Source organism: Geotrypetes seraphini, chromosome 1, assembly GCF_902459505.1.
Source record: "Geotrypetes seraphini chromosome 1, aGeoSer1.1, whole genome shotgun sequence".
NCBI classification, from domain to species: Eukaryota; Metazoa; Chordata; class Amphibia; order Gymnophiona; family Dermophiidae; genus Geotrypetes; species Geotrypetes seraphini.
The window spans coordinates 93,844,363-93,860,809 of NC_047084.1; the positions used below are offsets into that span (position 1 = coordinate 93,844,363).

The 16,447-nt window shown below is 45.9% G+C and overlaps 1 protein-coding gene across 2 annotated transcripts in view; it reads left to right on the forward strand.

The window, feature by feature from the left end:
* EPG5 (ectopic P-granules autophagy protein 5 homolog) overlaps positions 1 to 16,447 on the forward strand; it is a 244,378-nt gene that overhangs the window by 45,003 nt on the left and 182,928 nt on the right. For both annotated transcript variants that reach the window (XM_033935200.1, XM_033935191.1), the window contains exons 11-12: positions 312 to 469; positions 5,926 to 6,080. In XM_033935200.1, coding sequence (XP_033791091.1) covers positions 312 to 469; positions 5,926 to 6,080 — 313 coding nt within the window. The remainder of the gene's footprint in view (positions 1 to 311; positions 470 to 5,925; positions 6,081 to 16,447) is intronic.

Below are 16,447 nucleotides of genomic sequence, written 5' to 3' on the forward strand. Positions count from 1 at the left end.
AAGAAATAAAGGGGTTGATATTTAGCAGGAACAACTTATCTGGGTAGGAGAGGCTCCTGGCCTGATAACTCCCATTGAATATTTGAGCAGACCATCGTAGCACTCTCCAGTTACTGCTGGAAGGATTTGGAAGTTTTCCAGGCATCACTGATATTCAATGCCTGTTCTTATATGAGAAACCATTTTAGCTTTCTAAAAAGAGTGACTAGCCCCTGATTTTTTGTTTTGTTTTTTTTTTTTGCAGTCACTTTTCAATGAGATTGTAGTGTATGTTTGTTGAACTGATTTTATTTTGTTTGTTATACAAACAGATTGGGCGTTTGGCTTTTTATGTCTGAAATGCCTTATGGAACATTGTCAAACAGCATGCTGTGGAAACTGTTCTTCATCATGCACCATGCTGAAAGTGAACATCTGGAAAAGCTGAGCTCCACGATGGACCCTGCTGAATGCAGGCACAAACTTAAAGGTATCAATATGCCTTCCACTGAGTTTGAACAAGAAGAATCCGTGTCAGAAGACAATGACAATATATTCGTTATCGTCCGTCCAGAACGGCACAGACGGATGGGCTTATGCTCCTCTGCCAACAGGTGGAGACTGAGAACACATTGACTTTTGGCAGTAGTACAAGTGGGCTGTGCAGTCCCATCTACAGTCAGTCTGTTCTCAGTCTCCAGCAGGTGGTAAGCCTGTGTAGTCTTTCCTCTTGTTAGTTAGGGCCTGTTGGATGTGATTAGTATCAAACTAAAAATCTCAAATGCTGCACAAAGATACTTGAAAGTCACTGGTGAAAGCAGCCACACCAATAGACTAGCCTAGAGTAACCACACTAAACACTAAATTGTCCCCTTAATGACAGTGAATAATAAATTAAAGTGAAATGTACCCTCAGTGTGGGAAAGTAAGCATAAGGAATCGGCAACAACTTCGCCATTCCAACGCTTTTATACCTGGCTCAATAGGCGAGTCCACTAACTCGCTTAACCCTTTCAGGACCATAAGGATCGTAGGCCAATTTTTGTGGTTTTGACGACATTTTTATGGTAAAAAGGGCTTGCAGATGCCAAAAAATTGATTTTTTTTGTGAAATATCATTATTTTTTTTAAAAAAAAAATCACACTTCTGGCTTATGGACAGTGTGGCAAGTGAATCTTCTCGTCAATCTGGCAACGACGCTAATGAATGAATGTCGGAACCAGTTTGTTTACATAAAGGCAGTATCATATGGAATCCGTACATATCAAATTTAGAACTGTAGACTATCCCAATCAAAATTTATAGGATTTTAAAGTTATGGGACAAATATGTCCCTTGGTCCTGAAAGGGTTAAAGCCGCACACTATCATAGGACACGTGCATGCACATAAATTAAATGTGAATCTCTTAAAATAGTGCACAAAAACTATATATTTGAATACAAATTGACTTATTTAAGGAGCAATTTAGAGAAAACAAATTAAGAATTTTACTATTTTACAGCGTGGAACTCTAAAGCGGTCACAGCCTAGTACTGGGCAAACTTGCACGGTCTGTGTTCTGTATATGACAGTTCGGTTTAGGATGGGCTGGGGAGGGCTTCGACGGAAACTGCAGTAATGTGGAACATGAGGATAGCACTAGGTAGAAACATAGAAAGATGACGGCAGATAAGGGCCATATAGCCCATCAAGTCTGCCCACACTGTTTACCCACCCTCTTAAGTCTTCTGACCCCTTAAGTATAATTGTAATTATACTGCCACTCTACTGACCCGCTCATTCAAGTCCTAGTGACCCTATCCCTTGGCATGACCCCGTAGGGATCCCACATGGGTATCCCATTTGTTCTTGAAGTCTGGGATGCTGCGTGCCTCGACCACCTGCACTGGAAGCTTGTTCCAATGCTCGATCACTCTCTCCGTGAAGAAGTACTTCCTTGCGTCTCCACGAAACTTCCCTCCCCTGAGTTTGAGCGGATGTCCTCTTGTGGTCGAGGGTCCTCTGAGAAGAAAGATATCCTCTTCCACCTCGACCCGTCCCGTGATGTACTTAAATGTCTCAATCATGTCTCCCCTCTCCCTACGCTCTTCAAGAGTGTAGAGCTGCAATTTGCTCAGTCTTTCCTCGTACGGGAGACCCTTTAGCCCCGAGACCATCCTGGTGGCCATCCGCTGAACCGACTCAATTCTGAGCACATCCTTACGGTAATGTGGCCTCCAGAATTGCACACAGTACTCCAGATGAGGTCTCACCATGGCTCTGTATAATGGCATCATGACTTCAGGTTTCCTGTTGACGAAGCTTCTCTTGATACAACCTATCATCTGCCGTGCTTTAGATGAAGCCTTCTCCACTTGAGTGGCTGCTTTCATGTCAGCACTGATGATTACTCCTAAGTCTCATTCTGCCGTAGTCCTGGTTAAAGTTTCTCCATTCAGGGTGTAAGTTCTGCAAGGATTTCCGTTACCGAGATGCATGACCTTACATTTCTTGGCGTTAAAGCCCAGCTGCCACATCAAGGACCAACTTTCTAAAGTACGCAGGTCTTGCTCCATAGCATCTTGTAGATTATGGCAGTTTACTATATTGCATAGTTTGGCGTCATCAGCGAATAAGGTTACTTTGCCTTGAAGCCCTTGAGTCAGATCCCCAATGAATATGTTGAAGAGGAGTGGGCCCAGGACCGAACCCTGTGGCACTCCGCTAGTCACCTCTGACATTTTAGAGCGGGTACCGTTAACTACCACCCTCTGAAGTCTGCCATTAAGCCAATCTTTAACCCATGCAGTTAGAGTCTCTCCTAATCCCATCGATTTCATCTTGTTCAGCAGCCTGCGGTGTGGGACGCTGTCGAACGCTTTGCTGAAGTCCAGGTACACGACGTCCAAGGACTCTCCTGAGTCCAGTCTTCTTGTTACCCAGTCAAAGAAGTTGATTAGATTTGACTGGCATGACCTACCCTTGGTGAATCCATGTTGGCTGGGATCCCGGAGATTTCCCTCGTTCAGGATCGTATCTAATTTATACTTAATTAGTGTTTCCATGAGTTTACACACTATTGAGGTGAGGCTTACCGGTCTATAGTTTGCAGCCTCAGCCTTGCAACCCTTTTTATGTAGAGGAATGACGTTGGCTGTTTTCCAATCTAACGGAACTTTCCCCGTACTTAGTGAGAGATTGAAGAGCACTGCTAACGGTTCCGCCAGAACATCTCTCAATTCTCTGAGCACTCTTGGGTGTAAATTGTCCGGTCCCATGGCCTTGTTTACCTTTAGCCTTGCCAGTTCGTTGTAAACGTCCCCAGGTGTGAACTCAAAATTCTGAAACGGGTCATCCACGTCTTGTTTTATCATCAACTGTGGTCCGTGTCCCGGTGCTTCGCAGGTGAAGACTGAGCAGAAATATTCATTTAGTAGTTCTGCTTTTTCTGTATCCGCCACCGTGTAGTTCCCGTCCGGTTGTCTAAGGCGTACTATACCGTCTGTATTCCTTTTCCTATCACTGATATACCTAAAGAAGGATTTGTCCCCTTTTTTAATGTTCTTTGCCAGAGTTTCTTCCACTCGAAGTTTGGCCTCCCTAACTGCTGTTTTGACCGTTGCAGATCTGGTCTTATATTCTACTTTAGTTTCTCTTCTCTGCGTACGTTTGTAGGAAAGAAATGCTTTTTTCTTTTCCTTAATGAGGTGCGAGATCTCTTCAGTGAACCATTGGGGTTTGTTGTTTATCTACTGATTTTATGTAGCGATTAGTTGCTTCGTGTATGGATGATTTTAGGTACGACCACATAGTTTCCACATTGCTGGTCCCTGCATGGTCCTGCAGCATCTGATGAACGAAATCCCCCATGCGTGCGAAGTCGGTGCCCCGGAATTGGAGCACCTTTGTTTTTGTAATTGATTTAGGGGATCCTTTCCCAAGGTTGAACCATACCATGTTATGATCGCTGGAGGCTAGCGTATCTCCTACCGAGACCTCTGAGACGCTTTCCCCGTTGGTGAGTACCAGGTCTAGGATCGCCTGGGCTCTAGTGGGTTCCGTTACCATCTGTCTGAGATGTACTCCTTTTATGGAGGTCAAAAGCCTCCTGCTGCTGCTGGTTGTTGCTGAAAATGTGTTCCAGTCTGCATCAGGTATGTTGAAGTCCCCTAGCAGTACAGTGTCGCCCCGTAGAGTTATATTCTCTATGTCTTCAATTAATTCTGCGTCCATGTCTTCCGGTTGTCTTGGAGGTCTGTATACCACTCCAAGATACAGGCATTTTTTGCCACCTCTTGCCAGGTTTACCCAGAGGGATTCCCCGGTATACTTGACATCAGTGATCCTGGTGGTTTTGATGTCCTCTTTAATGTATAGTGCTACCCCTCCACCTAACCTGCCCTCTCTGTCCTGACGAAGTAAATTGTACCCCGGTATAGCCATATCCCACCCATGTGCGTCCGTGAACCAAGTCTCGGATATTGCCACCACGTCCAGGTTGGCATCCCTTATTTCAGTTTCCAGTTCTAGAATTTTATTGCCTAAACTGTGTGCATTAACATACATGGCCCTCCACACTTTGTGTTTGCTGAGTCCCTGTAAGGCTATTCCTGACTGAGTCTGTGTGGCTCCTAGAGAACTGTTTGCATATTGGGTCCTTACCTCGGAAACAGAGTGTCGACTCGTCCCATCAGGATAGTTCCTTTCCACACCAGTATATGAGTAGGTCCCCTCCCCCAACTTACCTAGTTTAAAGCCCTGCGAATCAGGCGGGCTAGTCGGTGTCCGAAGACGTTCTTACCTCTGCTGGTCAAATGGAGTCCGTCTGGTCCCTGTAGTCCCTGCAGCGCCTCTCTATGATCCAGGAATCCGAAGTTCATATCTCGACACCATCCTTGTAGCCATTCGTTCGTTCTCCGGATGCATTCATCTCTGGCTCTTCCCTTGCCTCTAACTGGGAGGATTGATGAGAAGACTACCTGCGCACTTGCCTGCTTCAGCCTCTCACCCAAGGCTCCGAAGTCTCTGGTGATGGTCTCTGGGGTGTTCCTGGCAGTGTCATTCGTACCTATATGGATAAGAAGCATAGGAAAATGGTCATGAGGTGTAAGTAGTTTACCCAGGCTGGTGGTGACGTCCCGTATTTTGGCTCCAGGCAGACAGCAAACCTCTCTTGAGTGAGCATCCGGTCTGCAGATTGGTCCCTCGGTGCCCCTCAGCATGGAGTCCCCAATGACTATAACTCTGCGCTTCTTCCGTTGTGGAGGGGGAAGTCGGTCAGCAGATGGGGTTGCGTGTTGGTAGACAGTCTGCATCCCGCAAATAAGATGGTTTGGATCTAATATTTTTTTATTGTATCTTTTTGATAAAAGTTTTGTAAACCACATAGAACTTTTTGGTTATGCGGTCTAGAAATCTGGTGTTACGTTATGCAAAAGGAGACGGAGAAAACTGTGCCTCCACTTTTACTAAATCGTGATAGCAGTTTTTAGCTCAGGGAGCCGCGCTGAATGGTGCGCACTGCTCCCGACTCTCATAGGAACTCTGAGCATTGGGAGCAGCATGCAACATTCCACACGGCTCCCTGCACTAAAAACTTCTATCGCAGTTTAGTAAAAGGTGGGGGGGGACGACAACAATTTTCTCCTCCTTTACAAGGCTTTCAACTTAATTGGAATCAAAGCTGGGTCTGGCATCAAAAACTTTTATTTGGAAAAAAAAAAAAGATGATTTTTTTTCTTTCTTTTCAGGACCCTACAATCATACAAATATACAAAAGCCACATAGTAGAACTAAGGTGCCCCTGTGCGGGGCTGTGAGCACTCCTCTGCACCATCCCCACTCATGGTCGACCTGGGAAGCAGATGATTTAATAAATGTTTCTGATTGACTGAGTTTAGCAGAACAATGTGCATTATACCCAAGACTGCATTGCATATGGATTGCTTTGGATTTGTTTTGTAGGCTCTGAGCACAGAGATCACTTTGAGAAATATCTTTTGACCATGAATAGCTCAGAAGGGATTTGCCTTCTCACCACCTTTGCTCAGATGGCACAAACTAAGCAGATGAGTGTGGATGAAGATTTTGTCAAAGATATTGTGTTAGAGATATACCAGGTAAGTAAATATGTTATTTCCATCCTTTTCCATTCATTAGGAGACAGATTTTTAGAGGCATTTATTCAGGTAAAACTGGATGTTTGTTTGGGTGGATAAGAATTATCTGTCGCCCCTCCTTTCACAAAGGCACATACTTTAGCCAGACTGGAAAGGGAGAGCCCTGGAAGTGTGTTTAAGTCTAGGGAATGAATAGAACTTTTAGATTTGATTTTTTTTTTTCACTTGCCATGTCTTCTGTGATCATTGCCCTTACTTTCTCTGCTTCTACTACATTCTTCTAGAAAGGAAGTGGAAATCAGTTAGGCTCTTAGAAAGCTGGAATCTAGAACCTCAAGGGTAGCGTTCTCACATAGATCCTGTGCATTGAAACAGGGAACAACAGAACCCCGGACTCTGAATGTATGGATGAGAGAACAATGCAGGGAAAAGGGATTTTAAGTTGTTAGGAAGTCGGAAACATTTTGAGGAAGAGGAAGCTTATTCTAAAAAGATGGGCTCCACTTTAACCAGTGTGGAATCAGGTTGCTGGTGTTAACATTTAAAAAAGGAGAGAGAGTAGTTTTTAAATAGAGCTTGGGGAAAAGCCATTAGTTGCTCAGGAGCACATGGATCAGAGTGAGGTATTTTTGAAGGATACCATCCATTCAAGAGAAAAGTTAGGATATTCTATTGAGAGATTGCAACAAAGGTAAAAATAAACCAAGTTTCTTTAAGGGAAGAGTAAAAAGAGTAAAGATTTTGGTTATCCCTGTTAAGTCATGAGCGGGTTGTGGATATAAAAATCACATTTTGGAAATGTCTATGTACAAATGCTAGAAGCTTAAACATATGATGAAAGAGTGTACACTTCTCCCTCTGTATTTGCGGTTTCCATATCTACGGTTTCGCTTATTTGCGATTTTTCATTGGCTGACTCTGCCCGCCCCAAATTACATTACTCTGAAAATCACTGCCTTCTTTCGTGTTTTGTTATTTTTTCGGAAGGGAGTGTGTGTGTGTGTGTGTGTGGGGGAGTGAGAAGGGTAGTGTGAAAGAATTACCCCTCAGAGGACACCACCTCCTCTGTATACTGTGAGATGATTGGCTGGATTTTGACAGACGCTGCCACCCATTGCTGCGGTGTCTTGTCAGTCGCAGGGCTTCGGTGCTCCGGGTCACTGTCAGTGCCTCCTGATCCTTGCCGGAGGCATGTGCACGTGTCCCCCACCTCTTCTTTGTCCTGTGTGTAAAATCGGAGTGGACAGTGAATGGAGCCGGCCGCAGAGCATGGATCGGAGGGGCTCCCACCGCCAGCCTGGAGGAGAGAATGGAGAGCAGATTCAACAACGGTTGCTGTTCGAGTCCGCTATGGAAGGTGATTCTGCATCGGTCCTGGCGTTGGATTCCACGACGAAGTCGACTTCACATCATTTGACATCGCAGGATTCTTCCTTGGTGTCTCAGTCCATGAGTAAGCCAGCTAAAAAGCCTTCCCCTACCCTTTCAGGTCCTCAGGTCACTACTGCAGTGAGCCAAGTCCTGCTGACCTTGAGGCGTCCTAAAAAAACGCTCAGCTCCAATAGAGGTGAGTGCCTTGTCATCGGCGAAAAGGCAAGCGGTACCGGTGCAGTCTCTTGAGGACGCAATTGCTAATTTTGCTTCCAGTGCTGGCGACACCGGCTCCTCTGGTGCCGGTTCATTCTGAGCAGATGGTTTCGACCATGGCGACCAGGTCCCAGCCATCCATCCAGGCATCAACTTTTGTTGAGCTGTCTTTACTGTTTCGACACTGGCTTGAAAAATTTCTTCAGTGCCGGCAATATTACCTTTGGGTGCGATGTCAGATTCAGCTCGATATCATTCTTATACATCTCCTGAGACGTTGTCGGTCAAATCAGGCAAATCACTGAGAAAGCTCAAGCATGTCGAGCCCTCGACACCCACCTCCCGGCTTCCACCGACGAAGTACTCTGATCTCTGGGAGGACTTTGAAGAACCTATCCTTACAGAAAATGAGGCCTCTTCTGCTGGTGATGTTTCTTCTAGAGAGCCTGTTTAGAAGCCTGAACAGACTTCTTTTTCAAAGTTTTTGAGGGAAATGTCAGAGGCACTTTCCATCCCTCTGGAGTCTGATTCTAAAAAATCTAAAGCATTTTTGTGCATTAGATTTTGAGCAGCCTCCTAAGGAGTTTCTTAAGCTCCCTCTTCATGATATTCTCAGGGAGACTTATAAAAATCTTTAAACCCCTTTAACTGTTCCTGGAGCACCTTGTAAGCTGGATTCCCTTTACAGAGTGGTGGCTCTTCCTGGTTTTGATAAGCCTCAACTTCCTCAAGAGTCACTTCTAGTGGAGTCTACGCTTAAAAAATCTGCATGGGCTAGTGTTTACACTTCTGTCCCTCCTGGCAGGGAGGGTAAAACCATGGATCGTTTTGGTAAGCATTTATTTCAGAATCCCACGCTTGCCAATCTGAATGGAAATTATGCTTTCCATTTTTCTTTTTACCTCAAACACTTAATACAACAAGTGTCTGGCTTACAGAAATACTTGCCTGAGCGCAAAGTTCCTCTTTTGCAGCAGTATGTTGCTTCCTTGTTGCAGTTGAGAAAGTTTTTGGTTCACTCTATTTATATCTTTGAGCTTACATCTCGTGCTACTGCCTTGTCTGTAGCTTGGCGGCTCTTGGCTTGGCTTCGAGTATCTGAGCTGGATGTTAATCATCAAGATCATCTGTTCAATGCTCCTTGTTTGGGCGATGAACTTTTTGGTGAGTCTTTAGATGCCGCAACCCAAAAATTATCAGCTCATGAAACCAGGTGGGATACTTTGATTAAAAACAAGAAAAAGCCTCCAGGCCACAGTCTTCTTATCAGCATAGGTTTGCTGTTAGACCTTTGCAACCACCTCAGTCTGAGCCTTGCAGACAACGGCAGCCTCAACAACAGCAGCCTCGTCCACAACAGCAGAAGCAACCGGCTGCTAACCTAAACCTCAGCAGTCCATCAGGAGTCATCTTCAGTGGTTCATCAATCATTGGGAACTCATTACCACCGATCATTGGGTCCTCACCATTGTTCGTCAGGGTTACACTCTCCTTTTCCAGACTCTTCCTCCAGAATGTCTTCTAAAAGAGTCTGCTTTGGATCCTGCAGTCCTCCCTTCTTCTCCAGTTCCTCTCGATCAACAGGGAAGAATCTTTTACTCCCGTTCCTTCTTGGTCCCCAAGAAGACGGGGGGACTCAGACCCATCTTGGATCTCAGAGCTCTCAACAACTTCTTGCTCAGAGAAAAATTCAAGATGTTGTCATTGGCTCTCCTGTATCCTCATCGCAATCTCAACAATTGGCTATGCTCCCTAGACCTCAAAGAAGCCTACATGCAAATTCCCATGCATCCGGCCTCTCGGAAGTACCTTCGGTTTCAGATAAATCAATATCATTACCATTACAAGGTTCTTCCTTTCGGTCTGGCATCTTCTCCCAGTGTAATCATGAAATGCCTGATTGTGGTGGCTGCCTCTCTGTGTTTACACGGTCTTCAGGTTTTTCCTTACCTGGACGACTAGTTGATCAAGGATGTTTCTTCTCAGAGAGTGGTTCAAGCAACAACTCAAACCATCTCCTTTCTTCAGCTTCTGGGATTCGAAGTCAACTTCCCCAAATCACATCTCATTCCGAAGCAGTGTCTCCAATTCGTTGGGGCGATTCTGGACACCACTCTTATGAGGGCGTTTCTTCCACCAGATCGACTTCAGACTCTCCTTTGTCTGTGTCAGCAATTGCTTCCTCTTCAGACCATCTCTGCCAGACACATGATGGTTTTTCTGGGACACATGGCCTCCACAGTCCATGTCGCAACCCTGGCAAGACTCCATCTGCGTACTCCTCAGTGGACTCTAGCGTCCCAGTGGTCTCAAGCGATGGATTGTCTCTCGAAGCACATATCCCTTATATTGTCTTTTCTGCAGTCTCTTCGTTGGTGGATGACCTCATCCAATTTTTCCAGAGGTCTTCTTTTTCACTTGCCACCTCATCACAAGATCATCACCACCGACGCATCTCCTTATGCCTGGGGGACGCATATGGATGATCTGCAAACTCAGGGTTTTTGGACTGCCAGAGAGAAGAAATTCCACATCAATTTCCTCAGGGTGATGTTTTATGCTCTCAAAGCATTTCACCATATTTTCTGTCCTCAAGTCCTTCTCCTTTGCATGGACAATAAAGTAGCAATGTACTACATCAACAAGCAAAGAGGCACGGGTTCTCTCCTGTTATGTCAGGAGGCTCAAAGGATTTGGTCTTGGGCGACAGCTCGCAATCTGTTCTTGAAGGCTGTCTACATTCAAGGAGAGAAGAATTCACTAGCAGACAACCTCAGCAGAATTCTTCAACCTCATGAATGGACTCTTGACTCTGTAACTCTCCAGTCCGTCTTTGCTTAATGGGGTACTCCACGGGTGGACTTATTTGCAGCTCCTCACAATCACCAGTTGCCCCAGTTTTGCTCCAGACTTTACTCTCCTCTTCTTCTGGTGGCGGACACTTTTCTCCTAGATTGGATGGGTCGGTTTCTATTTGCCTTCCCTCCACTTCCTCTCATATTGGTAACTCTGTTCAAGCTCAAGAGAGAAGCAGCCACCATGATTCTCATTGCTCCATAGTGGCCCAAGCAACATTGGTTTTCCATTCTTCTGCAACTCAGTTCCAGGAAACCCATACTTCTTCTAGTGTTTCCTATTCTACTTACTCAGAATCAGCCGTCCCTTCTACATCCCAACCTGTAGTCTCTACACCTGACAGCTTGGTTTCTCTTGGGCTAAGCTCTGCTCAAACACTCCTCTCTCAGCTTGTTCGTCAAATTATTGATGCTGCCAGGAAACCGGCCACACAGCAATGTTATCAACAGAAGTAGACTCGGTTTTCTTCCTGGTGTTTACTTCATCATGATCCAACTTCCTTGACAGTGGAATTGGTGTTGGATTATCTACTTTTTTTGTCTGATTCTGGTCTTAAATCTACATCCATTAGAGTCCATCTCAGTGCTATTACCGCTTATCATGAACCAGTACAGGGAAAACCTCTTTCTGCTCATCCTTTGGTATCCAGATTCATGAAGGGGCTTTTCAATGTGAGACCACCTCTCAAGCCTCCACCTGTAGTCTGGGACCTTAATGTGGTTCTTTCCAGTTTGATGAAGCCTCCGTTTGAACCAATGGCTACAGCTCATCTCAAGTTTCTTACCTGGAAAGTGGTTTTCCTTATTGCTCTCACCTCTGCCAGGAGGGTCAGTGAGTTACATGTGCTGGTTGCAGATCCACCTTTTACAGTTTTTCATCACGATCAGGTGGTTCTCCGTACTCATCCAAAGTTTCTCCCTAAAGTTGTCTCTGACTTTCACCTCAATCAGTCCATTGTTCTCCCAGTGTTTTTTCCTAAGCATCATTCTCTTCCTGGAGAATGGGCTTTGCATACTTTGGACTGTAAACGAGCTTTGGCTTGCTACATGGATCGCACAAAGCCGCACAGAACCTCTCCCCAACTTTTCATTTCTTTTGATCCAAATAAGTGGGGGCATCCTGTTTCCAAGAGAACAATTTCCAACTGGCTAGCCGCCTGCATCTCGTTCTTCTATGCTCAGACTGGACTGGCACTGGAAAACCGTGTCACAGCCCATAAAGTTCAAGCTACGGCAGCTTCTGTTTCTTTCCTCAGGTCTACTCCCATTGAGGAAATGTGCAAAGCTGCCACCTGGTCCTCAGTTCATACTTTTACTTTTCACTACTGTCTGGAGTCTTTCTCCAGAAGGGATGAGCACTTCGGCCAATCTGTATTACAAAATTTATTTTCCTAATGGCCAACTTTCCCACCATCCCATTCTGTTAGCTTGGAGGTCACCCTTCAGTGAGAATATATGCCTGCTTGTCCTGGGATAAAGCACAGTTACTTGCCGTAACAGGTGTTATCCAGGGACAGCAGACAGATATTCTCACAACCCTCCCACCTCCCCGAGTTGGCTTCTTAGCTGGCTTGACTTAACTAAGGGACCGCGCACCTACGTCGGGCGGGAAGGCACTCGTGCATGCGTGGTGCGGGCAGCCGAGAACTTTCTAAGTTCTTAAAGTGGTCCGTACCGGGGACTCCGTGGTGACATCACCCATCAGTGAGAATATCTGCCTGCTGTCCCTGGATAACACCTTTTAAGGTAAGTAACTATACTATATCTGGGTGCTTTTAAGAAAATTCTCAGAAAATTGAGGGTGGTTCAGAATACGGCTGTTCACCTCATTTTTGGTCTAAAAAAATGGGAACATGTTACACTCTTTTATCAAAAGCTTCATTGGCTGCCATTGGAATCCAGAGTTTTGTTTAAGTTTCCATGTATCTGTTATAAAGCAGTATTTGGCATGCTGTCAGCCTATCTTACCCCCCACTTTACTCTGAGACACATTCCCTTTTATAAAATCCGTTCACTACAAGAGGTCCCTCGCGAGAACTCTCTCCTTTCAGGCGGCCAAACTGAATACATGGCTTACTAAAATTGTGTTAGAAGCTTCCTCCTATCTTGATTTTAGAAAGAAGATAAAAACACAATTATTCAATAGGTTGGTTTCTTAATGCATTTTACTGTCTAATTTTAAAAAAATTTTTATTTTATTTTAAATTGTTGTATCCTTTCTTATTACATGTACTCACATTTGTTGTATCCTAAATGATTTGTACTGTATGTATCATGCTTGACTGTTGTAAACCGCCTAGAACTCTCGGGTATGGCGGTATATAAAAATAAACTATTATTATTATTAGAAAAGGTTCAAAGAAGAGCGATCAAGATCATAAAGGGGATGGAATTCCTCTCGTATGAAGAAAGACTAAAACGATTAGGGCACTTCAGCTTGGAAAAGAGATGGCTGAGGGGAGATATGATTGAAGTCTACAAAATCTTGAGTGGAGTAGAACGAGTACAAGTGGATCGATTTTTCGCTCCGTCAAAAATTACGAAAACTAAGGGCTCCTTTTACAAAGGTGCGCTAGTGCCTTAACGCGCTAACCACTACCGCCTCCTTTTTAGGAGGCGGTAGATTTTCGGCTACCGCGTGCTATAGCTAAAAACTCTAGCACACCTTTGTAAAAGGAGCCCTAAGGGACACTTAGTGAAGTTACAGGGAAATACTTTTAAAATCAATAGGAGGAAATTTTTTTTCACTCGGAGAATAGTTAAGCTCTGGAACGCATTGCCAGAGGATGTGATAAGAGTGGATAACGTAGCTGGTTTTAAGAAAAGTTTGGACCATAGCCTAGTACAATGGCATGATAACCTTCTCCGATCTGTTCGTGATCCCCTTCTTTATCATTCCTAGCATTCTGTTTGCCCTTTTTGCCGCCGCCTCGAGACTACAATGGGAACTCACGGCAGCCATTTTGATGACATTTTAATCCCTGATCTCCCTCAGTCAGAAATACCAGCTTCAAATGTACCCAAGCACTTAAGACTGTTGTGTACCTTAGATCAGTGTTTTTCAACCGCTGTTCCGCGGCACACTAGTGTGCCGCGAGATGTTGCCTGGTGTGCCGTACGGTCAGGGCCGCCATCAGGGCAGTACCACCAGTCCTGCATTCAGGGGCCCGGAGCTGACAGGAGGCCCGGGCTCCCCCAGGGTCCTAGGCCACAGTCTAGGAAGAGGGGCGGTCCGCCCCATGTGGACAGGAGAGAGCTGGATGGGGGACCTGCGGAGTTCAATACATCTCGAGCCGCGAGGCTCGTCTTCTGTTCCTGCCTGCCCTGCAGCTAACATATAGCCGATCGCAAGTGTTCGCCGATGTCAGCGCTGACGTCGGAAGGAGGGCTTAAGCAAAGCCTGCCCTCCGACGTCAGCGCTGACGTCGGAGAATACTTCCGGTCGGCTATTTGTGCGCGGCAGGGCAGGCAGGAAGCAGAAGACAAGCCTCGCGGCTTGAGCTTTGTTTTGCTGAGAAAGTTGCAAAGATGGGCTGGGAGGCAAACACGTAACACAAAAGGGGGGAGGGAGTGCGTTTTGGACACAAGGCATGAACTTGGGAGAGAGGAAGGGAGGGAAAGAGATGCTGAGGTGGGGGAGGGAATGCGTTTTTGGACACAGAAGGCATGGACTTGGGAGAGAGGAAGGGAGGGAAAGATGCTGAGGTGGGAGAGGGAATGTGTTTTTGGACACAGAAGAAATGGACTTGGGAGAGAGGAAGGGAGGGAAAGAGATGCTGAGGTGGGGGAGGGAATGAGTGTTTGGACACAGAAGGCATGGACTTTGGAGAGAGGAAGGGAGGGAAAGAGATGGTTGTGTACACGGGGAATAGAAGAAAGGAGAATTTTTGGTCATAGGGAGGGAGTGAGGTACAGATAGTGGCATACCAGGGTGGGGGGGGCGGTCTGCCCCACCCCGGGTTTACGTCCCAAGGGGGTGCACAGCTGGCCACCCTCCAGTGTTGTCCCTAGGCCGGCAAACTGCGGCTCTTTAGCCACTTGAGTGCCACTGCCGCCATCGGGAACAGGCCGGCGCCAAGTTCTCCCTGCTTTTCCCTGTGGGGCCGGCCAACTCTTGCCACTCGCGTCAATTCTGACGTCGGAGAGGACGTTCTGGGCCAGCCAATGGCTGGCCTAGAACGTCCTCTCCGACGTTAGAATTGACGACGGGTGGCGAGTGTTGGTCGGCCCCGCGGGGAAGAGAAGCAGGGAGAACTTGGCGCCGGCCTGTTCCCGATGGCGGCGGTGGCACTCAAGTGAATTACTTTATATATAGTCAATATAGGCACAGAGTTAAATTTTTTAACATTTTCTAATGGTGGTGTGCCTCGTGATTTTTTTCATGAAACAAGTGTGCCTTTGCCCAAAAAAGGTTGAAAAACACTGCCTTAGATATCCACGGTGATGGCCTGTTAACCTGATGTAGCTGATTTTTGCTGATTCAGTGTCGTCTTTCTTTTCTTTTCCCTTGTTACAATGGTTAAATAGAAGAGTAAGCGGAAAGCTGTCCTGGTTTGTGAAATTTTGCAGCTTTTGCATAGCAGTTGTTTGCTGATGCTGGAGCTAAGGATTAATCCTTTCTGATGTCTCTGCTCCCAAATCTGAGATTTTTCAGACCTCAAAACATCAGTGATTTTGATGTTTTGAGGTCATCAGACTCCATGTCCCAGCTGAGCACTGAGACCAAAGAGATTGCCTTTCCTCGTCTGTATCAATTGAATTCAGTCCCAGGCAAAATGGGGTTGGAGAATTCCATTGTATCACCATCATGAGACGGAAAGTATGCTGTCTGTGGAAGTTTTTTTTCTCAGTTATTCTGAAACCATTGGAGCATGCTGTTTCTACTCTGGCAGAGAAACTCTGGCTGCCTGTCATCCCCCCCCCCCCACTCAAAATAGAATTGTAACAAGTGCAGATCAGTGGAAGTACATGTTTATTCTGGCGTGTGATATTTTGTAGTTAAACTCAGGAGGACTGAGGTTTTTGCTAGAGGTTCAGCCAGTTCCATAGAAGGTTTAGGAACTGGGATACTGGAATATGTGGAGGGGCATAATCAAAAGATACATCTAAGTCTGTTTTGGGCCTAAGTCGCTAGTCGCCCAAAGTTGGACATGGGAAAAGGTCCATTTTCGAAAAATATGTCCAAAATATATATATATATTTTTTGAAAATTGCCTAACTGTACGTCCAGCCGTCTGATCGTCCAGACCGCTAGGTTGTCTATCTTAATACCCCATTTTCATCCAAAAATTCATCCAAGTCAAAAACACCTAGAAAAAGACCTTTTAGACATGGGTGGGGTCAGCAAAGTGATGGACTGGACACCCAAACATTGCACCAGAGTAGTGGGGTACCTTACAGGGCACTGCACATCTCACCACAACAATCTTATAGGTCATGGTGAGCCCCCCAAAACACCCCCCAGAACCTACTAGACCAGGGGTGGGCAACTTCTGTCCTCGAGGGCCGGAATCCAGTCGGATTTTCAGGCTTTCCCCAATGAATATGCATGAGATCTATTTGCATGCACTGCTTTCAATGCATATTCATTGGGGAAAGCCTGAAAACCCGACTGGATTCTGGTCCTCAAGGACCGGAGTTACCCACCCCTGGGTTAGGCCCACTTTTTTACCACCCTAATAGCCCTTATGGCTGCGGGTGCCACTTAAATGGCAGTACATAAGGGTTTGGGGGGTTTTGGGGGGGTGCACATGTTTCACCATGCATGCAGTGATTAGAGTGGCTTATGGGCCTGGGTCCTCCTCTCCATGGTTCACTAGCCCACCCCCCAGGCCCCTTAAGCCATCTCTGTGCAGCTCTACTAGGCTTTTCTATGCCAGGCTGCCAGGTGCTGATGTTCTGGAGGCAGATATGTAAAGTGTTATT